Source organism: Nyctereutes procyonoides, unplaced genomic scaffold (genome assembly GCF_905146905.1).
Source record: "Nyctereutes procyonoides isolate TBG_1078 unplaced genomic scaffold, NYPRO_anot_genome, whole genome shotgun sequence".
Lineage (NCBI taxonomy): Eukaryota > Metazoa > Chordata > Mammalia > Carnivora > Canidae > Nyctereutes > Nyctereutes procyonoides.
The window spans coordinates 7,198,450-7,224,221 of NW_026575044.1; the positions used below are offsets into that span (position 1 = coordinate 7,198,450).

A 25,772-nucleotide genomic window follows, 5' to 3' on the forward strand; every position below is an offset into this window, starting at 1 on the left:
CGCATCTCTATGTGCAGATGGAGAACGTAGGCATGAATAATTCACGTGTGTATATAAATGATGATCCTTCCTAGACTGGGACATACTTATCTTCTGTTCAAAAACACCTTGGTTAAGTGAGGCCTGATGGTAAGCTGGGAGAAAGAATGGGGGGAACTGGACTACAAAAATGATTAAGAGAGAATGAAATTGGCTAACGATTTCGGTGCTTATTGTACTGATTGATGTTTGGATAGCGGACCACCAGAAATATGATTTACTTACCTTTATGTTCTTGTGATGCTGCAGGACTCAGAGGACCTATTTGTGTTTGTATTGTATTATATTGATAATTAAGTTTATTTCCAGGCCATGGTTGATGCTGGGAGAAGAAATCAGGATACATTCTGAAATACTTTTACTGTCCTCTCTGGAGAGAAGAGGAAATGAGTATTCTTTCCGTCTCTTGGTTACGGACAGATAAAGCTGTGCCCAGTTGCAGTGGGATAGGAAATGATAACTAGAACCTCCTGTGTAATCTAGTTTGTAGCAGATAATTGCATGTGGGGAGTAGTGTTCTTTAAAAGGACTACAAGGGGGATCCCTGGGTGGCTCAGCAGTTTAGCTCCTGCCTTCAGCTCAGGGCATGATCCTGGAGACCAGGATCGAGTCCCACATCAGACTCCCTGCACGGAGCCTGATTCTGTCTCTGCCTCTCTGTGTGTGTCTCATGAATAAATAAATAAAATCTTAAAAAATAAATAAAATAAAATGACTATGGGGCCTTCAGTTGCAGTGGTTCCAGCTGAAGAGCAATAGAGTTTCCTCTGTTTTGAATCATCTAAGCATTATTCCTCAGGATTAACTGTTTGTTACAGTGTATAATTATGTTGCTATGTATATACTTGAAGAGCATTTAGTGTGTTTTGAAATGTACTATTGAAATGACTTAAAAATATCACTTGACCTCCTTAGTTTTAGTTTTAGAACACAGTTCTTGCAAATTCCTTCCCTTCCTCTCTGATCCTGGTAACTGAAGTCAGGGATCACAATAAATAAATAAATAAATAAATAAATAAATAAATAAATAAATAAATAAACAAACAAACAAACAAACCCCATGTCTTAGATATCACTTTTCCTGGGGATGGTTGTTTCAGTAGCTCACTATTTCACATAATAACTGTTTTCATAGTGTAATTTTAACACGTAGTCTTTGAATATCATAAATTCTAAAGGAGTAAAGAAGAATATTGGAAAAGGTGTTAAATGGGCTCATGAAACTCTGCCATCATTGTAATCTGATAAAAGTACTCAATAGACGTTTTCAACTGCAACATTTTTCCAGATTTCCTCCCTTTTTCCTAATATAGCGTATTAGCTTTTAGTCAGATTAGGTATAAATAAATGATTATCCTTTGCTTAGAAGTGAAATCATTTCATAGCTCTATCGAGCACACTTTTAACGTTAGTCAAACCCTCTGTTTCCTAATGGACGCAATAAAGATAAGTGCTTTATTCATACATTTATGTGTGTAAATCTAAAGCTCTGTGAACTAAATTGCTAATCATGTAACACTTTGATTTTCCTTTTCCATTAACAAATCTCTTTAGAAAATACTAAGTTATTGGAAAACTACTGCTCCTTTTTATTTTGTTAAAACCAGGAATGTGTCTTATCTGGGTCTTTCTTAAACTCATGATGAGTAAAAAAGAAAAAAAAAAAAACACCCCCAAAAACAAAACTCATGATGAGTAAGGGGTTAGTATTCAGTACCAAATGCCTGTCAGAGAAAGGTCTGTGTGGAAATAGGATTAGTGTGTGGAGAAAAATATAGCAATAAATTCAGTGGGTCTCTTGTGTAGTTAGTAATAAAATGTCATTGTTGAACCCTGACCTGAAAGACCTGTTTTCTTTAGTTTAATCAAGAAATAAAATGAGCTGCTGTAAGTGAAGAACCTATGTTAGATATTTTGTAGCATGGAGTATTTTTTTTTATATTTTATTTTTTTACTGAGTTACACTTTTTCTGTTCTAAACTTTGAAATTAATGAGCTTGGGGCAGCCTCGTTGACGCAGCAGTTTGGCACAGCAGTTTAGCGCCACCTTCAGCCAGGGTTGTGATCCTGGAGACCTGGGATCGAGTCCCATGTCGGGCTCCCTGCATGCAGCCTGCTTCTTCCTCTGCCTGTGTCTCTGCCTCTTTCTCTCTCTGTGTCTCTATGAATAAATAAATAAAAATCTTAAAAAAAAAGTTTTGAAATTAATGAGCTTGGAGAAAGTAAAATCTATTTCTCAAGGTCCTGTAGACCTTGATGTATATTTGTAAATATGTTTTCATCCATGAATGGTAATGAAAAAAGATGGTTGTTTTGTAGCTTTCTTAGGGTTCCCAAATAGGTAGCAAAGATGAGGAGCTTTTCTCCTGAGGACATAAGAAGAAATAGACCTGAGTTGTCAAAGAAGAGCAAGAATGACATTGGTCATCATTGTTATGAGTTGTTCCTTCTTAGGAAAAGTACCATCTCCCTTTGAGGATCTTAAGGATTGTTTCCGTGGAGTCCATTTGAAATAGATAATAGGATGTCTGGATAGCTTAGTCAGTTCAGTATCTGTCTTTGGCTCAAGTCATGATCTTGGGGTCCTGGGATTGAGGCCCTTGTCAGGCTCCCTGCTTATCAGGAGAATCTGCTTCTCTCTCTCCCCCTGCACCCTTTCCCCCAACCACTTAGTGTGCACACATGCTCTTTCTCTCTCAAATAAATAAACAAAATCTTCAAGGAAATAGATAATAGATGTAGATGAATTTGAATGGGAATTCATTCTTTTCTAACATAAATTTCCATGTTAGATATATGGGTATGTTTGGTAAATTAATCAGTGGGCTAAAAAATAAGTTTCAAATATAGATCTCAAAATTCGAACAGGGTTACTGAAATCTGGGTCCCAGATCCAACGTACAAGGAAAACTTTTTGTTATAATGTTTTCTAGATTGGAGCCAGTGAATTTAATCATAAGAGACTAGCAGAAAAAAAAAAAAAAAGAGAGAGAGAGAGACTAACAGAAACAAGAAGTTTAAATGGAAAAAAAATAAGTGGACCTTAATTAATGAAATTACCAGTTAATTGCCTGATTCTCCAGTTGTTAGACATGTAAAAAATATCCGTAAAGTAAGGTAGAAATCTTAGTAGTACCATCACTAGTATCATTGGTTTAGTTCTGTTTTTAATTTAAGATTTGGATCCTTTACTGAAAACGTTTTTGGATATTTCACTGAATAATTATTTCAGTTCCCTGTTGCTGCATAACAAACCACTGTAAAGCCTGATGGCTGACAGCAACAACTAATGGCATTTGGGTTGACTGGACTCAGCTGGGCAGTTCTTCGGGTTTCTTTCATGCCATTGCAGTGAGATGGCTTCTGGCGAGTCCTCTCAAAACTCCACTGGGCTGTCAGCAGGGCTGGGCTTCTCTCCTTTCCCATGAAGTCTCAGGGCCTCTTGTTTCCACATGGCCCTCCACAATCTCTCCAGCAGGGTAGGCAGGCTTCCTACTTAGTGGCTTAAGGATCATAAAAACAAGCATTCCAGGAGGGAGGAAGCAGAAGCTTTTAAAAAATGAAGCCCGGGGCCTCCTGAGTAGCTCAGTCAGTTAAGCTCCCTACTCTTGGTTTCAGCTCAGGTCACAATCTCAGGGTCATGGGATTAATCCCTGAGTGGGCTCCACAACCAGCAGGACATCTGCTTGTCCCTCTCCCTCCCCTGCTACCCCACTTCCTTCCCCCCTTCATGTGTGCACAGCGGGTGCTTATGAGTTTGCACGTGTTCTCTGTCTCTTTAAAATTAAATAAAACAGTCTAAAAAAACAAACGAAGCCTGGTCTGGCATACTGTAACTTCTGCATTCTGTCATGAGTGCAAGTTACTGACTTAGTTTCAACTTGGGAGGGGACAAGGGGAGAAGCTGGGTTTTTTTTTTTGGGGGGGGAGGCTATTTATAGAAGTGAACCACTATACTATAATAAACCTTAAGATACTTCATTTTAGGCTGCAATGTTAAGTATGTGCTAGTAAGTTGAAGCTTCAATCCTACGGGTGCTAACTAAGAATTTCTAAAAGTATGTAGTGAGCCCACAGGACACAGGAAGGACTACATTACAGAGGCTAGCTCTGTAAGCACTTCATTTGGCTCTTCCAGCCTTAATCAGAACTAGCCCAGCAGTTGGCAGTCTCTCAGTGGGGAGAGATATCTGGTTCACAGGGGAAGTAGGCTTCCCTGGGTGGGAACTTGGTGTAGTGGAGTCCCTCCTGCTGGTTCTGTGTCGCAAGGAGGGGAAGGGGATCACCTTCTGGGGGTGAGGTGGGGAGGATATTCTGTCCTCCTTGGCAGTAGAGCTATATATTGTGAATATCTACCTCTGGCACGTTGGGGACCTTAGAGATCATCAGGTCTCACCTCTGACCCATGAACTCTATCTCTCTCTTCCTCTAGCACAGTCCTCAGTGAGCTAGAACCAAAATTCTGCTTTTTTCCCATAAAGTATGAGAAAAAATTGCTTTTCCTTTAGAAACTGCCTGTTGGAATAAGTGTTTATGTGGATGTGCAGACTTCACAGGCCCTGATTTTCATCACATTATGGTTGCAGAACGTCAGAATAGAAGCATTCACCAACTGAAGTATACCCTGAAAGAAGGTGATGTCACTGTGGGAGAAGATGCACTGGATCCCGCATTTAGTACCAGCGTGGGAGATGAGGATCCTGGCACTGCCTGGTATGAACTGCAGCACAGCCATGCTGGTGAGTGTGAGTGGAGGTCAGCCCTAGACTGAATGACACACATTGAATATATTGAACTCTGAACAGTAAAGACTCCAAGCCATCCTCTACTCGGCAGGTAGGATTTTCTTCCTAACACACAAATCAGCTGATAGAATTCCCTTGCTTAATATTTTCTCTTTGACTCATGAAGCCTTACCCTGAAGTCCAAAATCCTTTGTATGTCCTAGCAATATTTTCTCAAGATGGCTCCAAGCTACCTCTCCAGCCTTGAATTCCTATCCTCCTCCCAACTGTCCATCTGGTAAACCATGTTCTAGTCACATCAACCTATTGGCCCTGCTTTTATAAAAGCTTCTGCATATGCCATCCATCCCTCCTGACTGGGGTTTTTCTTACTCTTTTCTGCTTGGTAATCTTCTGTTTCTCCTTACAATGTTAACTCCTCCATAAAAACAGGCATGATTAGGTGCTTCCTTTTCTGATAGCACCATATACACCTGCACATCTACATGCGAACTTCTTATATCTGTCAGTGGATCTCTCCTGTTTGGTGGATTCTTAGCTTTTAAGTGGTAGAGATTTTCTCATGTTTGCCTTTGGATCCTCAGTCCATTGCACAGTTGTTGATGCCTACAACATGTTTAAAATATATTTGTTAGGTGGTTAGAAGCATGGATAGGTGATGAGAAGCCATGGATCTGCAGTAAGGCTGACGAAATCCCTTGTGTTTGCTCTGCAGTCAATCAACTCAAAGCTTTGTTGCACCAACAAAAAAGTAAGGAAAGTGAGGTGTCTCCATCAAGAAAACACAATGTGTCTGCTCTGGTACGTATCAGCATTTGCAACCTAACAAGAGCATTGTCTTTCTTTGTTTTTTTATTTAAAAGAATTTATTTGTTTGTTTGTTTATAGAGGGCATGAATGGTGGGAGGGGCAAAGGGAGAAGGAGAGAGAATCTTAAGCAGCCTCCCCACTCAACATAGAGCCCGACATGGGGCTCAATCTCACAACCGTGAGATCATGACCTGAGCTGAAATCCAGTCAGATGCTTACCCAGTTGAGCCACCCAGGTGCCCCTCTATGTTTTAACTCTCCAAAGTTGCTTTATTAGTACATGTTCTCAACAAATTCTGAGAAGGACATTCTAATAGCATAAAGCATCAAAAGAAATGATCTCCCCTCTGATTATTATTATTTTGGCTGAAGAAGAGAGACTTCCATGGCAAAGGGAATCCTGAGTTTTAAATTTATCATTTACTTGAAAAATATAAATGAGGAAACAGATTGGAGAAATTACTTTGCAAGGAACAATATATGGAAAAGAAGAGCCATTTCTTTTTGGTATCCTATCTATATCCTATCCATATTGATATCCTATCATTTTTAGAATTTACTTAATTGTATTTCTAGCTGTTCTTGTTTGTTTTGAATGTGAAAGCCAAAGTATGTAATCTTGTTCTGCATCTTAAAATACATGGTTTTAAAATTGTATGAAATGAGGAGCTGTATTCTGTTTTTTTCTGAAATTGTTTTTTATTACTATTGCTTTGACAGAGTGAATTATTCCTGCTTGAAGCAATGTGATACACTAAAGCCTAAGACAGATGTGAGGGAAGGATAGGTATGAGGGAAGGATTTGGCCAGGTTTAAATGGTCAAAATAACAGTCTAGGTCTGTCTAGGGCTTATTATGTACTTTCTAGAAGGATATTATACCTCATAGCATTTCTGTAATATTAAGAGTATATACTTCAAATTCTTAGAAGCTTACGAAGCTTGACACAAATCTAACATGTCATAGTAGCAATAACTAACTTACATTTTCAGTGTGCGTGACAGTTGGATAGCCAAGCTACATTCTAGAAACTGTGGAGACACATCACTTTCCTTAATTCACAACTGAAATGTCATAGCCCTAATCCCATATTAACACTTCAGCCTGACACAAACCTTCATGCTTAATTCCCACTTTAGAGAAAAGTACTACAGGCCCCTATTCAATATTTATGGCTATCAATTATAATTTTAATATACTTCACCATTCAGTGAATGTATTTCTGTTGACACCTGGGTTCTAGAGTGCTCTTAAGCACACAGTGGGTGGAGTACTTTCAAGTGGAGTAGATGAGGTTGCTGAATCTGTTGAATGCTCAGACGTACTCTTTAGCATTTTAAAGATGTAACAGGGCAGTGATAGTACAGGCTGGTTGAATTTAGGGTAGCAGGAGGAGCCTCACCAGGAGCATCATCTGTTCAGTATATGCAGTATACACTTTACAGATACACAGGTCCGTTTATATGGAGCTATTGGAAGGATGCAACTTAGACTCTGAATGTATATAGTTCACGTGGTGTGATAACAAGCTGTAAGGATAATAACCGGCATTTGAAGGTTTAGAAGCACTTTAAATGCACTTTCTTTCATCTTTTTAAAAAAGATTTTATTTATTTGAGAAAGAGAGAGGGTGTGTGTGAGTGTGACAGGGGAAGGGGAGCAACAGAGTGGGGCAGAGAGGGATGGGGGAAAGAATCTGAAGTAGACTCTGTACTCGGTACAGAGCCTGATGCTCTGTTGATACAGAGCTCAATGTCACAACCCTGAGATCAAGACCTAAGCTGAGACCGAGAGTCAGATGCTTAAACTGACTCAGGTGCCCCTTAGATGTGCTTTCATAGCCAGTATGACATACCAGAGATATGTGGGCTCTATTGACAGTAATTGAGGTACTGTTGAGATGAAAAATATATCCACATAGTATTACTTAAATTTTTGAAATGTGGATATACAGTACCAGCTCTTATGGCAGAATAATTCAGGAGAGTTTTGCTGGTACTTTGTTGTTAGAAATTCCTACCAGGGGCAGCCTCGGTGGCTCAGCGGTTTAGTGCCGCCTTCAGCCCAGGGCCTGATCCTGGAGACCCGGGATTGAGTCCCACGTTGGGCTCCCTGCATGGAGCCTGCTTCTCCCTCTGCCTGTGTCTCTGACTCTCTCTCTCTCTCTCTTTCTCTCTCTGTGTGTGTGTGTCTCTCATGAATAAATAAATAAAATATTTAAAAAAATAAAATCAATGCAGGAATGCTGCCAAAGTGTAGGATTAACACTTTTTCTGAGGTCTGTTTGCTGGGCTCCTGGTCCAGGGTGACTGTCAGACAAAGAAATACTATTGGCCACAGTGTGTCTATATTTATATAGCATCAGTACTAAGTTGAATATGGAGGTGATATTACCTGATTCTTTTCTAAATCCCAACATGCTTAATTTGTTTTTGTTTTTTGCCTTAGAAGTCATCAGAATGTGAGGAAGCCAATATGCCTACCGTATACAATCTTGTTCCTATCATCAATGACCAGTCTCAATACATTCATCATTTAGAAGCAGAAGTCAAATTCTGCAAGGTAAGTTTCTCATTAAAAATTTAAACATAATTAAATGAAAGCCTGTATTAATGATACCTTATATGAAAGTTTGCTATTATTAATCTTCATGGGGATTACAATATGTTAACAGCTGTCATGCTTACATGTTGGTAAAGACATATTTTCAGGGGCTTCCTCAGCTGGGGAATGATACTCCTGACCTTGCTATTTCTGAATGCTTAATTTCCCAGTGGCTCATAACTGTCTAATATCCTGATAATGTGCTCTCATGTTCCAGAGTTTTTGCTTTCCATTCCTTGTTCTTTAGCCCAGCTGATGGCAAATGCTTTGGAATGGTAATGCCGGTCACTCTCCCACACTTGTCAACCTAGGGAAGCTCTGGTGCAGCAACCAGGGATTCTAAGCTACCAGGCTAGGTCTACTCCGTTGTCAGCATACAGATTCTTGCCTTAGCTTTGAGTAAGAATGGCTCATGGGGGTATGGATAACAATAACCAAGAAATCAAATGTGTCTGCTACAGCTTGTAACACCAGATGGTTATATTGCTCAACTGTATGCAGTTCAGTAATGTCATTAATGCCATCAGAGCCTTTCTGCCTTTCCAAGCTATGTGTTCTTAGTTTTTCTTCCTTTTTTATTCAATATCAATGAATTATATTTTTACATTTTAGTTACTCTTCCAAGGTCCAGGTCTAATATGTGACTTCCGAAACCTTTAGAGATTTCTTTTTTTTTTTAAAAAAAAAAGATCTTGTGTATTTATTAAAGAGAGAGAGAGAGTGGGAAGGAGAGAGTGTATGTGCACACAAGCAGGGGAAGGGACAAAGGGAGAGGGAGAAGCAGACTCCCTGCTGAGGAGGGAGCCTGACATGGGGCTCTTGGATCATGACCTGAGCCAAAGACAGAAGCTTAACCAACTGAGCCACCCAGACACCCCACCTTTTGACATTTCATTGTCTTGACTTTTCAAAGAAGTTCCTGATCTTAAAATGTCACTTTGTCTTTGTTCTTGGAGGATACAATTATTATTGCAAAAGTATTCTTGGATTACCAAAGAGACTAAAACAATATCCTAGGACTCATTTTCTTAACAAGCTCCTGCTAATCCCTAAGATGCTACGGGTAAAACTTAAAAGACATTGTAGGGGAGTTTTCTCTCTCCTTCTTAGGGTTTTCTGCTGGGATTTATAATTAAATTTACATAAAACAGATTAACAAGATGAAAGTATACACATTTGTTTTATTATTGAAGTATAATTGACATACAATATATTGTTTTTAGATGTACAATATATTGATTGAACAAGTCCATATATTACTTAGTGCTCACTACAATAAGTGTAGTTACCATCTGTCAGAATACAATGTTACTGCTCTATTACTGACTATATTCCCTGTGCTCTACTTTTCATTTCTGTGATTTATTTATTTTATAACTGAAAGTTTGTATTTCTTAATCCCTTTCATCTATTTTACCCATCATCTCCCTTCCCACCTCCCAACTGACAACAGCAGTTCTCTATATTTAAGAGTCTGTTTGTTCCTTTATTTTGTTTTTAGATTCCACATATAAGTAAAATCATACGATACTTGTCTTCCTCTGTCTGATTTCTTTCACTTAGCATGATATCCTCTAGATCCACCTATGTTGTTACAAATGCAAGATCTCATTCTTTGTTATGGCTGAGTAATATTCTATTCCATATATACGTATACATATATGTGTATGTATACAAACAGAGACACAGACACACACACACAACTCACATCTTCTTTACCCATTCATCTATCAATGCACATTGGTTGCTTCCATATCTTGGCCATTTTAAAGACTGCTGCTGTAAACAGGGAGGTGCATAAATCTTTTTGGAGTTGTGTCAGTTTTGGAGGGTAGATACCCAGTAGTGAAATTACTAGATCATATGGTATTTCTGTTTTTAATTTTTCTGAGGAAACTCCATAATGTTTTCCACAGTGGCTGCACCAGTTTATATTCCTACTAACAGTGATTGAGGATTGCCTGTTCACCACATCCTCATCAACATTCATAATTCTTGGCATTTTGATAGTAGTCATTCTGACTGGTGTGAGGCTATATCTCATTGTGGTTTTGATTTTTTTTTTCCCTGATGATTAGTGATGTTGAGCATCATTTCATGTATCTGTAGGCCATGTGTATGTCTTCTTTGGAAAAATGTCTATTTAGGGCTCTTGACTATTTTTAAATCAGATTATTTCCTTTCTCTGGTGTTGAGTAGTATAAGTTCTTTTTATATTTTGGATATTACCCCCTTATAAGATATATCATTGGCAAATCTCTTCTTCCATTCACTAAGTTATCTTTCTGTTTTTTGGTGATTTTTTTTGCTATGTAAAATCATTTTTATTTCAGTGTTTCCTTTGCCTGAGGAGACCTTTTTATAAACATGTTGCTAATCCAAGAGATTACTGCCTATGTTTTTTCTTTTAGAAGCTTTATGATCTCACATGTAGGTCTTCAATCCATTTTGAGTTTATTTTTGTGTATGGTATAAGAATATGGTCCAATTTCATTCTTTTACATTTAGCTATCCAATTTTCCCAACACCATTTATTAAAAAGACTGTCTTTTCCCCATTGTATATTCTTGCCTCCTTTGTCATAGATTAACTGACCATTATAGGTGTGTTTATTTTTGGACTCTATTCTGTTCCATTGATCTATGTGTCTATTTTTGTGCCAGTACCATACTGTTTTGATTACTATAGCTGTATAATCTTGAAATTTGGGATTGTGATATCTCCAGTTTTGTTCTTTCTCAAGATTTGCTTTGGCTATTCAGAGTCTGTTGTGGTTCCACACAAATGTTAGGATTATTGATTCTAGTTCTGTGGAAAATGCTATTAGTATCTTGATAGAAATTGCATTGAATCTGTAGATTGCCTTGGGTAGAATGGACATTTTAATGATATTTGTTCTTCCGATCCATGAACATGGTATATCTTTTAATTTGTCTATATCTTTTTCAGTTTCTTTCATTAGTGTCCTAGAGTTTTCAGAATGTAGATCTTTAACTTCCTTGGTTAAATGTATTCCTAGGGATTTATTCCTTTTGGTGCAACTGTAAATGGGTTGTTTTAATATAAGTTTTATGTGACATGAGAACCCTCAAAAGGAGATGATGCAACTGTAAATGCAACTTTTGGTGCAACTGTAAATGGGTTGTTTTAATATAAGTTTTATGTGACATGAGAACCCTCAAAAGGAGATGATGACAAAGAAATGGTGAAACTTAAATGCTTTTATGTTGAACAAAGAAGGAAATGTATAAACATAACTAAAATATATGAGAAGGCTAAAGGAAAGATGAGTTATTTTAATGAGATCTGTTTGCACAGATTCCTCTTAGCCTCCATTCCCTATGTCTGGTGATAAGAATGTTTCTTTCTTACTGATATGAGGAGGACATGTTTCACATGAGAGTTTTATCTCCTTCTTTCAGGAAGAAGGGAGAGGTCAGAGGACTCTTTTTGTATCTGCTGTTTTTCAAGTGCTTTTAGTTCAAAATAGTTCTTATTCCAAAGTGGTATATTTTGGGGTGTCAGATTCTACCACAATATAAATTGTAATAAACTTACCATCAAGTTGAGAAAAATACTAAAACCTATGAGCACCACAGTAACACTATAGAGTATAATGTAATCTGTGTTCTATGGTATAAACTGTAATTATAATAAGAGTAGCAAGGTACTAAAAGCTAGAGTTTGGGGGGATGTTTTTCTGGGAGAGGAAAATCTTAAAGGAGTAGGATCATTTAGATCAGCAGGAGGATGAAAGCATTCCATAGTGAAAAGAGCAGCACTGAAAGGATATATTCAGGATGAATATGGTTTATGTATGGGGGCCACAAGGCATCTATTCTAAATTCCTGTAGTAGAAGATGTCTGTTAGAAATTATTAAAACAATGCTGAACTAGGGAAATGGAAGATTACAAAAGCCTTGAAAGGTAGACAGAGTATGACTTGGTACATTTTAACAAAGGAATAGCAGAATAAAAGTAACATTTAAGGGCTTAGAAGTGTTTTATTAGTTTTTTATTTTTTTTAGTATTTTTAGCATATTTTTTTAGTATTTCTAATATTTTATTTAATTTTAATAATTTTTATTTTTATATCCTTTTTAAAATTTATTTTTGAAAGTTTTTGTTTTCTTATTAAACATTTAAAAAATTTTAAGTAAACTCCATGCCACACATGGGGCTCGAACTCACAATCCAGAGATCAAGAGTCACATGCTCTACCAACTGAGCTAGCCAGACTTACCTAAGTTTTTATTTAAATTCCATTTAGGGCAGCCCGGATGGCTCGGTGGTTTAGTGCCACCTTCAGCCAGGGTGTGATCCTGGAGACCCGGGATCGAGTCCCACATTGGGCTCTCTGCATGGAGCCTGCTTCTCCCTCTGCCTGTGTCTCTGCTTCTCTCTCTCTCTCTCTCTGCGTATGTGTCTCTCATGAATAAATAAATGGAATCTTAAAAAAAAAATTACAGTTAGTTTACATACAGTGTATTAGTTTCAGGTGTACAGTGTAGCGATTCATCACTTTCATACAACACCCAGTGCTCATCAGGACAAGTGCACTCCTTAATCCCCATCACCTATTTCACCCATTCCCCATCCACCTCCCTTCTGTGTTCTCTATACTTCAGAGTCTGTTTCTTGGTTTGCCTCTCTCTCTCTCTTTTTCCTTTGCTCATTTGTTCTGTTTCTTAAATTCTACATATGACTGAACTCATATGATACTTGTCTTTCTCTGCCTTACTTCCCTTGGCACAATTTTCTGTAGCTCTGTCTGTGAAGAAGAAGACTTCATTCTTCTTAATGGCTGAATAATATTCCTATACACACACACACACACACACACACACACACACACGTATGTATACACATATATATACCATATCTTCTTTATCCATTCATCAGTTGATGGACAGTTAGGCTCTTTCTATACTTTGGCTATTGTGGATAATGCTACTATAAACAGGGTGGATGTAGCCCTTTGAATTACTATTTTTGTATTCTTTGGGCAAATGGCTACTAGTGCAATTGCTGGATTGTAGGGTAGTTCTGTTTTTAACCTTTTGAAGAGCCTCCATTCTATTTTCCAGAGTGGCTGCACCAGTTAGCATTCCTACCAACAATGAAAGAGGATTCCTCTTTCTCCACATCCTTGTCAAAACCTATTTTGTGTTGCTGATTTTAGCCATTCTGAAAGGTATGAGGTGATAGCTCATTTTAGTTTTGTATTATAGGTTTAACATGTATTTCCCTGATGATCAATGATGTGGAGCATCTTTTCATGCATCTGTTGGTCATCTCTTTGTCTTTGGAAAAATGTCTATTTATGTCTTCTACCCACTTTTAATCAGATTATTTTTTATAAGATTTTATTTATTTATTTATTTTATTTATTTATTTATTTATTTATTTATTTATTTAAGAGAGAGAGCATGAATGGAGGATGAGGGAGAGGGAGAAGCCAGGGAGCCTGACACAGGGTTCAATCCCAGGACCCTTAGATCATGACCTGAGCTGAAGGTAGATGCTTAACCACCTGAGCCACCCAGACATCGTGGGATTATTTGGTTTTTTGAGTATTAAGTCTTATAAGTTCTTTATATATTTTGGATACTAACCCTTTATCAGATATATCATTTACAAATATCTTTCCCATTCCATAGTTTACCTTTTAGTTTTGTTGATTGTTTCTCTCACTTTGCAGAAGCTTTTTATTTTGATACAGTATCAATAGTTTATTTTTGCTTTTGTTCCCTTGCCTCGGAAGACATATCTAGAAAGAAACTTGCTGCAGCTGATGTCAAAGAAGTTACTGCCTATGTTCTCATCTAGGATTTTTATGATTTAGGTCTTACATTTAGATCTTTAATCCATTTTGAATTTATTTTTGTACTTGGTATAAGAAAGTGGTCCAGTTCCATTCTTTTGCATGTTGTCCTATTTTCCCAACACTATTTGTTGAAGAGATTGTCTTTTCCCCATTAGATATTCTTTCCTGCTTTGTCAAAGATTAATTGATCATATACTTGTGGGTTCATTTCTGGGTTTTCTGTTCTGTTCCATTCATCTATGTGTCTATTTTTATGCTAATATTATACTATTTTGATCACTACAGCTTTGTAATATAACGTGAAGTCTGGAATTTTGATGCCTTCAACTTTGCTTTTTGTTTTCAAGGTTGCTTTGGCTATTTGGGGTCTTTTGTGGTTCCATACAGATTTTAGGATTGTTTATTCTAGCTCACTGAAAAATGCTGTTGGTATTTTGATAGGGATTGCATTAAATGTGTAGATTGTTTTAGATAGTATAGACATTTTAACAATATTTATTCTTCTAATCCATGGGCATGGAATGTTTTTCCATTTCTTTGTGTCCCCTTCAATTTATTTCATAGATGTTCTATAGTTTTCAGAGTATAGATCTTTTACCTCTTTGGTTAGGTTTATTCCTAACTATCTTATTATTTTTAGTGCAGTTGTAAATGGGATTTATTCCTTAATTTCTCTTTCTTGCTGCTTCATTACTGGTGTATAGAAATGCAACAGATTTCTATACATTGATTTTGTATTCTGGGACTTTACTGAATTTGTGTATCAGTTCTAGCAGTTTTTTGGTGGAGTTTTTCAGGTTTTCCATATAGAGTATCATATCATCTGCAAATAGTGAAAGTTTTACTTCTTCCTTGACAATTTGTATGCCCTTTATTTCTTTTTGTTGTCTGTTTGCTGTGGCTAAGATTTCTAGTACTATGTTAAATAACAGGGGTGAGAGTGGACATCTCTATCTTGTTCTTGACCATAGAGGAAAAGCTCTCAGTTTTTTCCCATTGAGGATATTAGTTGTGGGGTTTTGATATATGACTTTTATTATGTTGAGGCATGTTCCCTCTAAACCTACTTTGTTTAGAGTTTTTGTCATGAATGGGTGTCAGATTTTGTCAAATGCTTTTTCTGCATCTGTTGAAATGCTCATATGATTCTTATCCTTTCTTGCATTAATGTAGTGTATCATGTTGATTGACTTGCAAATATTGAACTACCCTTGCAACCCAGGAATAAATCCCACTAGATTGGAGTGAATGATTTTTTTTTTAATGTATTGTTGGATTTGGTTTGCAAGTATTTTATTGAGAATTTTTGCATCTGTGTTCATCAGGGATATTGGCCCAGAGTTCTCTTTTTTTGTGGTGTCTTTATCTGGTTTCGGCATCAGGGTAGTGATGGCCTTAGAGTCAGTTTGGAAGTTTTCCTTCCTTTCCTATTTGTTGGGAATAGTTTGAGAAGAATAAGTATTAACTCTTCTTTAAATGTTTGGTAGAATTATCTTACTAGTTTTTTTAATTAATAGACTTTATTTTTTAGATCGGTTTTAGGTTTACAGAAAAAAATGAATGGAAAGTACCTAGAGTTCCCCTTCATACCTCCCCAGCAGTTTCTGCTATCCTTAACACCATGTATCAATGTGTGGCACATTGGTTTCAATTGATGAGCCAATATTATTACATTATTATTTGCTAAATTCCACATTTTACCTTAATGCTCACTCTTTGTATCAGACATTCTGTAGCTTTTGAAAAAAAGGAATGACATGTGTCCATCACTACTGTAGCAAAGAGAATAGTTTTGCTGCTTTCACAGATGAAAGATCATCTGTCCTACATTTACTCATCTCTCCTTCCCTACCCACCAAACCCTGGCAACCACTTATATCTTTACTGTCTCCACAGCTTTGCTTTTTCAGAATGTTACGTAATTGGAATCATACAGGCCACAGCCTTTTCAAACTGGTTTCACTGAGTAATATGCATTTAAGATTCCTCCATGTCTTCTTATGGCTTGTATGTACCTTTTTTTTAAATCACTGGATAATATTCTATTGTATGGTTATAACATAGTCTATTTATCCATTCCTACTTTGAAGGACATCTTGCTTGCTTCCAAGTTTTGGCAACTATGAACAAAGCTGGTATAAATATTCATGTGCAGGTTTTCGTGGATATAAATTTTTAACTCATTTGAGTAAATACCAAGAAGCTCAATTGCTGGATCACATGGTAAGTGTATGTTTAGTTTTGTAAGAAGCTGTCAAACTGTCTTCCAAAGTGGCTGCACCATTTTGCTTTTTCAGCAGTAATGAATGAGAATTCTTAATGCTCCACACCCTTGCCAGCTTTTGGTGTCATCAGTGTTTTGGATTTTTAATGTATTCCAGGTGTGTAGTGGTACCTATTTTAATTTCAATTCCCTGAGGAGATATATATATGTATATGCTTTCCATTTACATACTTTCTTTGATGTGGTGTCTGTTCTTTTGCCTGTTTTTAAAATTGTGTTGTTTATTTTCTTAATGAGTTCTAAGAGTTCCTTATATATTTTGGGTACCAGTCATTTAACAGCTATGTCTTTTGCAATTCTTTTATCCTAGTCTGTGGCTAGTCTTTGATTCTCTTAACAGTGTCTTTTATAGAGCAGAAGGTTTTAATTTCAGTAAAGTCCAACTTATCAATTTTTTATTTCATAGATTTTGCTTTTGATATTCTATCTAAAAATCATTGCCAAACTCAAAGTCAACAGTATTTTCCCCATTCTTCTTCTAGACATTTTATGATTTTGTGTTTTGCTTTGAGATATATCCTCCATTTTGAATTAATTTTTGTGTAAGGTATAAGATCTCTGTCTAGATTTTTTTCTTTCTCCTCCTCTTCTTCTTCTTCTTCTTCTTCTTCTTCTTCTTCTTCTTCTTCTTCTTCTTCTTCTTCTCCTCTCTCTCTCTCTCTCTCTCTCTCTCTCTCTCTGTATGTGGATATCCAGTTATTTCAGCACCACTCATTGAAGACTGTTTCCATTGAATTGCCTTTACTTCTTTATAAAGACCAATTGACTATATTTGTTTGAATCTACTTTGGGGCTCACTTTTCTGTTCCATTGATCTATTGGTCTGTTCTTTTGCAAATACCACACTGTCTTGATTATTGGAACTTTATAATTCTTGAAGTTGGGTAGTGTCAGTCTTCCAATTTTGTTCTTCTCCTTGTTGTGGTCTATTTGGGTCTTTTGCCCCTCTCTATAAATTAAATTTGGTTGGTAAATATCCAGAATTCTGGTTATCCCCAGAAGAACATGCTGGGATTTTGATTGGGATTGTGTTGTATCTATAGATCAGGTTGGGGACTGACATGTTGACAATACTGAGTCTTACTATGCATGCACATGGAATGTCTTTCCAGTTATTTAGGTATTCCTTGATTTCCTTTTCAGGGTTTTACAGTTTTCCTTGTATAGATCTAGTATATATTTTGTGAGATTTATACCTCAGACTTCATGTTTAGTGTTGGTATGAATGGTAATGCGTTCTTATTTCAAATTCTAATTATTCATTGCTAATATATAAGAACAATCTTTTTTGTATATTGACCTTGTAATCTGCAGCCTCGCTATAATCACTTATTCTAGCTGTTTTGATTCTTTGAGATTTTTTGTAGAGAATTGTGTCATTTTTTAACAAAAACTCATGTCTTTTTAAGAATTTATTTCTTCCTTTTCAATATGTGTGATTTTTATTTCTTTTTCATATCTTGTTCATTATCTAGAATTTTTAGTAGGAGGTTGAATAGGAGCGATGAGAAGGGACATCCTTCCCTTGTTCTTATTCTTATTCTTAGTGGGAAATCAGTTATAATCTCACCATTGAGTATGATATTAGCTATATGTTATTAGTAGATGCTGATTATCAATTTGAGAATGTTTTCCTTTATTTCTTGTCTGAGAGTTTTTCTCTTGAATGGCTACTGGATTTTGTCACTTGCTTTTTCTATCTATTGATATGATCATAATGATTTTTCTCGCTTGTTGATGTGATGGATTACATTAATTCATTTTCAAATATTGAACCAATCTTGTATATCTGGAATAAATCCATTTGGTCCTGTTGTATAATTCTTTTTATACATCATTGTATTTGATTTGCTAATATTTTGATGAGGCTTTTTGCATTTATGTTCTTGAGATATACTATTGGTCTGTAGTTTTTCATTCCCATAGTGTCTTCACCTGCTTTGGGTATTAGGGGAATGCTTGTCTCATAGAATGAGTCAGAAAGTGTTCTCTTGGACACTTTATAGAAGATAGTGTAGAGAATTGGTATAATTTATTCCTTAAAGTTTTGGTGTAATTCACCAGTGAACCAATGGCAGGCCTGGTGCTTTTTGTTTTGAAAGGTTATTAGCAATTGATTCAATTGCTTTTATAAATAGAGGACTTACTCAGACTGTTTCTCCTTCCAAGAGTTTTGGAGGATTGTGTCTTTTAAGGAATTAGTCCATTTCATCTAAATTATAAAATTTATGGGTGTAGAGTTGTTCATGGTGTTCCTTTGTTATCCTTTTAAGAATCTGTAGTGATGACCCCCCTTTCATTTCTGATATTAGTAATTTGTGTCTCCTTCCTTTTTTCTTAGTTAGCCAGACTAGAGCCTAGAATTGTACCAGTTTTATTGATCATTTCAAAGACCCAGCTTTTGATTTTGTTGCTTTTCTCTATTGATTTACTATTTTTAATTTCTTTGATCTCTATTCTAATTTTTATTTTATTTTCTGCTTTGGATTTCGTTTATTCCCCTTTAAAGTTTCCTAGATGGAAGCTTAGATTATTGATTTGGAATCTTTCTTCTTTTCTAATATTTTTCACTGATTTTGTTGTATCTCACAAATCTTGATAAGTTGTATTTTCATTTTTGTTTAGTTCAAAGTTTTTAAAAATTTTTCTTGAGATTTTTCCCTTGACCTGCATGTTATTTAGAAGTGTTGTTTAATCACCAGGTATATTGGGAGTGTTCCAGCCATCTTTCTGTTACTGATCTCTAGTTTAATTACACTGTTGTCTGAGAACATACTTTTTATGATTTCTATTCTTTTTAATTTGTTAAGGTGTGTTTTTAGGTCCAAGATATAGTATGTCCTGGTGAATGTTCTGTGTTAGCTTCAGAAGAATGTGTATTCACTTGTTGGATGAGGTATTCTATAAATGAGAATTAGATCCAGTTGATGGCTGGTGCTGTTCAGTTCAACTATGTACTTACCAACATTTTGCCAATCTGCAAGATCTGTTGGATCTGTCAATTACAGACAGAGTGACTTTGAAATCTCCAACTGAAATGACGGATTCATCTATTTCTCTGTACAATTCTATCAGTCTTTGCATCGTGTATTTTGACGTTCTATCATTAGGCACATACACATTAAAGATTATTATGTCTGCAAGGAGAATTTATCCCTTTATCATTATGTGATGCTCTCTTTTATTTTTTGTGTACATATGAGCTTATAGTCTGTTTCATTTTTCTTCTTTCTGAAGAAAATTTATTTTTTTAAGATTTTGTTTATTCCTGAGAGACAGACACACACACACAGAGAGAGAGAGAGAGAGAGAGAGAGAGAGGCAGAGACACAGGCAGAGGGAGAAGCAGGCTCCATGCAAGGAGCTTGATATGGGACTCGATCCTGGGACTCCAGGATCACGCCCTGAGCCAAAGACAGACGCTCAACTGCTGAGCCACCCAGGGGTCCCTATTTACCTTACTTTATCTGTGTCTTTATATTTAAGATGGGCTTCTTATAGACAACATATACTTGTGTCATGTTCTTTATTCACTATTATAGTCTCTGTCTTTTATTGGTGTATTTAGACCATGGACGTTTAAGTTATTATTGATATACTTGGTTATCAGTATAGTTGGATAACATCTACCATATTTGTTACTGTTTTTTACTCATTGCCCTTGTTTGCCTGCCTGTCTGTCTGTCCTTCCATCCTCTCTTTTTCTGCCATATCTGGTTTAAATGAGCCTGTTCTGTGATTGAAGTTTTCTTCCTCTCTTAGCGTATCAGTTGAAATTTTTTTTTTTTTTTTTTTTACTTTTTGTAAGTCCTTGAGTTTGCAGTTACATTGATCAGAAATCTAAGTCTACTTCCAAATAGCTCTATATCACTGCCTGGGTAGGGCAAGCTCCCTATAAGAGAATGTTTCCAATCCCTCCCTCCTGTTCTCTATAACATTGCTATCATTCAGTTCAATTATTCATAAGCTATAATCACTATATATAGTGCTACTACTGTGATATTGAGCAAACTGTTATATGTTAGGTAAGATTAAGAAAAAGAAAATATTTTGTTTTATCACCATATATTCCTTTCCTAATTTATTTTTTGTGTACATATGAACTTATAAAATTTAACATCTCTTATAAAGTCTATTGGAGACAAATAGCCTCAATTTTTGTTTATCTAAGAAAGTATTTATTTTCCCCTCACCTTTGAAGGTTCATTTGCCTGATACAGAATTCTAGGTTTGTGAATTTTTTTTTCTTTCAATACTTTAAATATTCCATTGTCTTCTTGCTTACATGGCTTCTGAAGAGAACTCTGATTTCTGATTTCCTTAGAGATTTTCTGTTTGTCTTTGACTTTCTGCAGTTTGAATATGATATGCTAAGGTATAGATTTTTTGCTTATTTTATACTGCCTGGTGTTCTCTGAGCTTCCTGGATTTGTGGTTTGGTGGTTATCATTTCAGAAAATTCTAGGTCATTATTTCTTCAAATATATCTTCTTGTCCTTTCTTTTGTCACCTTTTATAATTGTCTCATGTTTCTTGGATATTCTGTTCTTTTTCATTCTTTTTTCTCTTTGCATTTTAGTTTGGGAAATTTCTATTGGCAGTTCTTCAAGCTCCTGATTATTTTCTTGGTGGTTTCCAGTCTATTAATGAGACTATCAAAAGCATTCTTGATTTCTATTATAGTGTTTTAGATTTCCAGCACTTTGATTCTTTCTTAGAGTTTCCATCTCTGCTTATATTTCCCATCTGTCCTTTCATGTAGTCCACTTTTTCCATTAAACCCTTTAACATATTAATCATAATTATTTTAAGCTTCCAATCTGATAAGTCCAACATTGCTGCCATATTCAAGTCTGGTTCTGTGCTTGCTTAGTTTATTAAACTGTGCTTTAAGTCTTTTAGTGTGCTTTCTAATTTTTTGTTGAATGCTGACCATGATGTAGTGGTTTAAAGGAACTGAGGGAATAAGCTTTTAGTGTGAGATACTGTGTTTGACATGGTAGGAGTTAGGCTGTGTTTACTGTTTGGTGTTGCTACAGGTGTCAGAGGCTAAATTTCCTCTAGTGTCCTCCTTTACATCCCCCCTGTTGTGCTTGAGCTTCCCTTGAGAACTCTTCTATAGTCTGAGATGTGCAGCTATTTTAGTGTATTCCCTTGTTATTTTATAGGCACTCTTCTGACGTGATGGAGGCTGTAGGAGTAGAGGAATCATTTTATAGCCCTGTGATTAGGCCTCAGTCTTTTGGTGAGTCTGTGCCCTTTTAGCTTTGACCATCACAAGTGCTTCTCAGTCACTCTGTCACCGTGAGATGGGAAGGCTAGAAGGAGCTGGAGTTGGGTATTTCTCTTCCCGCAGGTCAGTTAGGTTGTGAAAAAGGCCAGCTATTTAGGCTCTGGTAGAATACTTTCTCTTGAAGCAGGCCTTTTTAAGAATAGAGATGCTTTGGGCATATTTCAAAATGGCAACTTTTACTCTCCTACTAGAGGAAGCTTGGAGGGATTTTTCTATAGTCTTTGCTTGTAAGAACCTGTTCTAGAGATAAAATTCACAGAAGTGTAGGAATCCCCTTCAGATGGTCCTTCTGAAGTTTTTAATCCTCAAACTTGTCTATCCTGAGCTTCCAATTTTTCTTGACATTTTCCTTCCTAGCCGTACTTCCCCTGGAAGTTTCTGCTCAGGTAGATTGTGATTTTTAGGAACATCTGTCTGTCTGTCCAATTTGGGGGATGGTGGTTTTCCCTGGGACCCCAATTCTCTAATGCATTTAAGAAGAGTGGCTAATTTTTTGGTTTGTCCAGCTTTGCTCTTGTTGTGAATGATGTCTTCCAAGCTCATTATGTGCCAGACCAAAAACTGGAATTCTGCAATGTTTTTTTTAGTTAGAACTTTCAAATATGGACTGAGGTTTTGGCTTTATTCTGAATAAAATAATTGAACTGGAATTTGCCTATATTGTTTAATAGCTTTTTACTACATTGGTAATAAAGTATTGTGCCATCAATGTATTGATATTTTTAACCTCTTTTTAGAGAGTGAAATGCCACTAAATAGCTATTTTAATTGTAATTCCTTTTATTATGCCTGGAAGGCCAGGGATAATCTCTTTTAGAACTCTCCACCAAACTGTCTCATTCATAATTTCCCTCCATCAGGTTATGAGTGGTGGATAACTAGTCTCACTTTCCATGCCTATCCCTTTTATCCTCCATTAGGTTCAACAAGTTGTCAACATTTGAACATGAGTAATCATATATCTTACCTTATTGTTTGAAAGTCTACCATATTCTTAAAAGTCTTTTAGATAACCCTTTTAATTAAAGTCTTTCTGGAAGCCTACAAAATAACTCTCAGAAAGGACACATTTCTGTGATACGACCATGAGCAGGCCTTTTGCTGTATTTCCCAGGCTTCTTTTTGTTGTTAACTGAAGGTTGCCTTATTTGTCTAAATATAATTACAATATTTCAGAAATGGGTAGAGAGCATGTTTTCCACGCTTTATGTCATGTTGGATCATCTAGTAATCAGCAATCAACACTGCTTAAAAATACTTAATGTATTTGGTATTTTTGTTTCTACTTTTTACAGGATGAACTCTCTGGAATGAAAAATAGGATACAAGTAGCTGAGCTAGAAAATGAAAAGCTCCAAGAAGAGCTGAAATCTCAGAGACAAAAGGAAGCAATGAGGGAACAAACACTTCTGGATATATCTGTGAGCATTTCTTAAAGCCATAAATTATATCTGGTTTGAATGTTCCTTCCTACTCTCTCCCACAGCCTACTGAACTGCTGAAATTCTCAACTTGAATTTTGGCAGGTGTACTGTGCTGTTACTCACTCATTAAGATTCATCATGGTGGAGTGGATCCTCAAGTGAAATGATGTAGTGATGCCAAATCTCTGTACTGCTTTCCTCTCCAAGCATACCATGTATGCTTTTCCCACAGGGAAAGAGTAGGTCTGAAGCAGGAAGCAGGTCATATAGGAAGGACTTTGTTAAATCCAGAAACTTTCCAACTGCAGCTTGGGTTTCTGTTGTATTTCTCTATACTTTCCTTGTGCTCTGAATAAGTCTAATTGGCAGCATGATGTAGCAGAGAGAACACCAGCCTGAGGGTGTCAGGATCAGCACGTTAGTTTTCCTGAAAAGCTGGGTGTTTCACAAGTAATTTTATGGGACTTTCAAATGTGGTTGGACTCATGTATCTTCTGTTTATTGGCAATTTGAGAAGATTCACATATATTAACTGTTCTGAATCTTTAATGTGAGTTAACAATCACTTGGGACACTTGTTGACAGTGCAGATTTCTGAGCTCCCTCCCCTGAGAGTCTGATTCAGTGCATTTGAGTTTAATCCTTGAGTTAAAAATATGAATTTTTAACAAGTTGCCTAAGTAATTCCAGTACCAGTGCACTACATTTTGAAGAACAGTGGATTTGATGATCTCTATAATTGTATGACACAAAATTCTTGTGATGATATTTAAGTAGTTTTTAAACTTAAAATCTCCTTATGACTTGTCAGAGATACTGTTGCCTTAAAAATGTTATTTACTCTTTTGCTGTAGGACATAGTTAATCACAGCTTGTTCTGCTTTTTGAAACAAATTCAATGTTCCATGGGGAAGTTTTAATACTGCCTGTTGCAACCTTACTTTACAGTGGATTTTGGTGGTTTTGACTTAGTTGTCATAGGAAAATCGGTTCTGATTAAGAAAAAATATGAGTGTCTTAATGTTTTACCTAGGTGTCCTCTAATTTTTTATTTTGAAATTTTTTTTGTCAACCTGACCCGATGTCTCATTTGTAATCTTTGAGTTCTGTGTTAGAATTTCCTATTTAGAAGTAGCTGACTGTGCTAAGTTTATTTTTCTGCAGTATATTTCAGTTTGTGTTCAGCTGTTTTCCCTCCACCAGAAGACTTTTTTCTGAGTATATATTATATTATTTGTTATCAATGTTATTAGTTAAAAATTCCATCTCAGTTGCTTATTATTGTAATGTCAATTTGAAGATGATGTAGCCATATGAAAAATATTTTGAAGTAGCTCCTTTTAAAAATAAATATATTCTTTTGCTTTTCTTCCAAATACATAGTCACTTAGCAAACAGTGACTTGCTTATTCATAGACTTCAGTATTTGTACAATGGCAAAGAAGTGGAAGAAGGGGAAGTGAAATGAGAAAGGAAATTAGGCAGACAAGTGAACCAGAGGGCAAGAGAAGTGAGTAACACTGAAGGGGAAGGAAACAATGTAAAAGCACACATGCTTTGCTATATGAACAAAGGAAACTTGCTGAAGAAAAATACAGCCATAATTATGGCAAAAACAAAGTTGTAGAGTGGTTTTTAAAAACAAAAATTCACGTGAATGAAAATGTAATGCAAACAATCAAAATGATTGTTGCAGATGTGTCAGGAGACCTTGATATATATTTTAATGTTAGTCTTCTACGTTATTTTGTTGTTACAGAATTAGTACCCCTACTGCTTTTGGCTTGTGTAGGTGAATTGGGGCATTTCAGCAATGTATACATAGTACTGTGTTCAGAGTTTTCATGTAAATGAAACTTCTTAGAATATCTTAAATATAAACATATCAAGAGACATCTTTTTTTGCCCCTGAACTCTTTTTACTAAGCCTGTTAGCATGCTGATGGTTAGATCTTGCCAAAGCTATTGGCAGATTTGAATATAGACATTCAGTATTTCTTAATGCCTTCTTTTGAAAAATAATTAAAATAGTTATATAGTAATGATTAGTAACTGATGACTACATGTTATGTAGCAGGCACTACATCAAGCACTTTATTTACATTCAATTATTTTAGGTTTATAGTAGTGAAGGAAGGCAGGTGTTAGGTCTGTTTTCAGATGAGTAAATTAACATACAGGGCAGTTAAATAAACAAAGCAACTCTACTAATGTCACAAAGCTAGAAAATGGGAAAACAAGGACTCAAACATGGGACTGTCTAACTCACAGATCCATCTGCCTAGCCTTGAGTTGTACTATCTTTCTGTATAAGTTAGGAATAGCTTGTCAGTATTGAACCCAACTATCTTTGTTTGCCATGGGGTAGAAGATTCTCCCCAGAGGAGAGGGACATCCTTTATTGTTCCTGAGTTTTAGTCATGGACTTGGATGGTAGCCTACATGACTTTTAGCTCTTAGCCCACTTTATGGCCCAAAGGTTGAAGAAACAAGCAGATTATGTTTTTAAAATGAAAAATCATTATTTTTAAAAAACAAAAACCATTTCCATCTTCATTTTTCATCATTTTTAAGTGAAATTTCTTTCCATGCAGAGTTTTTCTCCAGAGTTCAAAAATTATAATATTAAAATATGCTATTTATTAGAAATTTGGGGGGCAGCTGGGTGGCACAGTTGGTTCATCATCCAACTTTTGGTTTTGACTCAGGTCATGATCTCAGAGTCGTGATATCAAGCCCCACATTG

General features: G+C 36.1%; 1 protein-coding gene across 5 annotated transcripts in view; it reads left to right on the forward strand.

The window, feature by feature from the left end:
- SDCCAG8 (SHH signaling and ciliogenesis regulator SDCCAG8) overlaps positions 1–25,772 on the forward strand; it is a 234,719-nt gene that overhangs the window by 7,929 nt on the left and 201,018 nt on the right. For 4 of the 5 annotated variants that reach the window (XR_008664244.1, XR_008664243.1, XM_055323989.1 and 1 more), the window contains exons 2-5: positions 4,626–4,778; positions 5,500–5,585; positions 8,043–8,156; positions 22,898–23,023. Coding sequence is in view for 3 of the 5 variants with exons in the window: in XM_055323989.1 (XP_055179964.1) it covers positions 4,626–4,778; positions 5,500–5,585; positions 8,043–8,156; positions 22,898–23,023 (479 nt within the window). In the remaining 2 variants the exon portion in view is untranslated. The remainder of the gene's footprint in view (positions 1–4,625; positions 4,779–5,499; positions 5,586–8,042; positions 8,157–22,897; positions 23,024–25,772) is intronic. The other variant, XM_055323990.1, reaches the window with a different exon arrangement.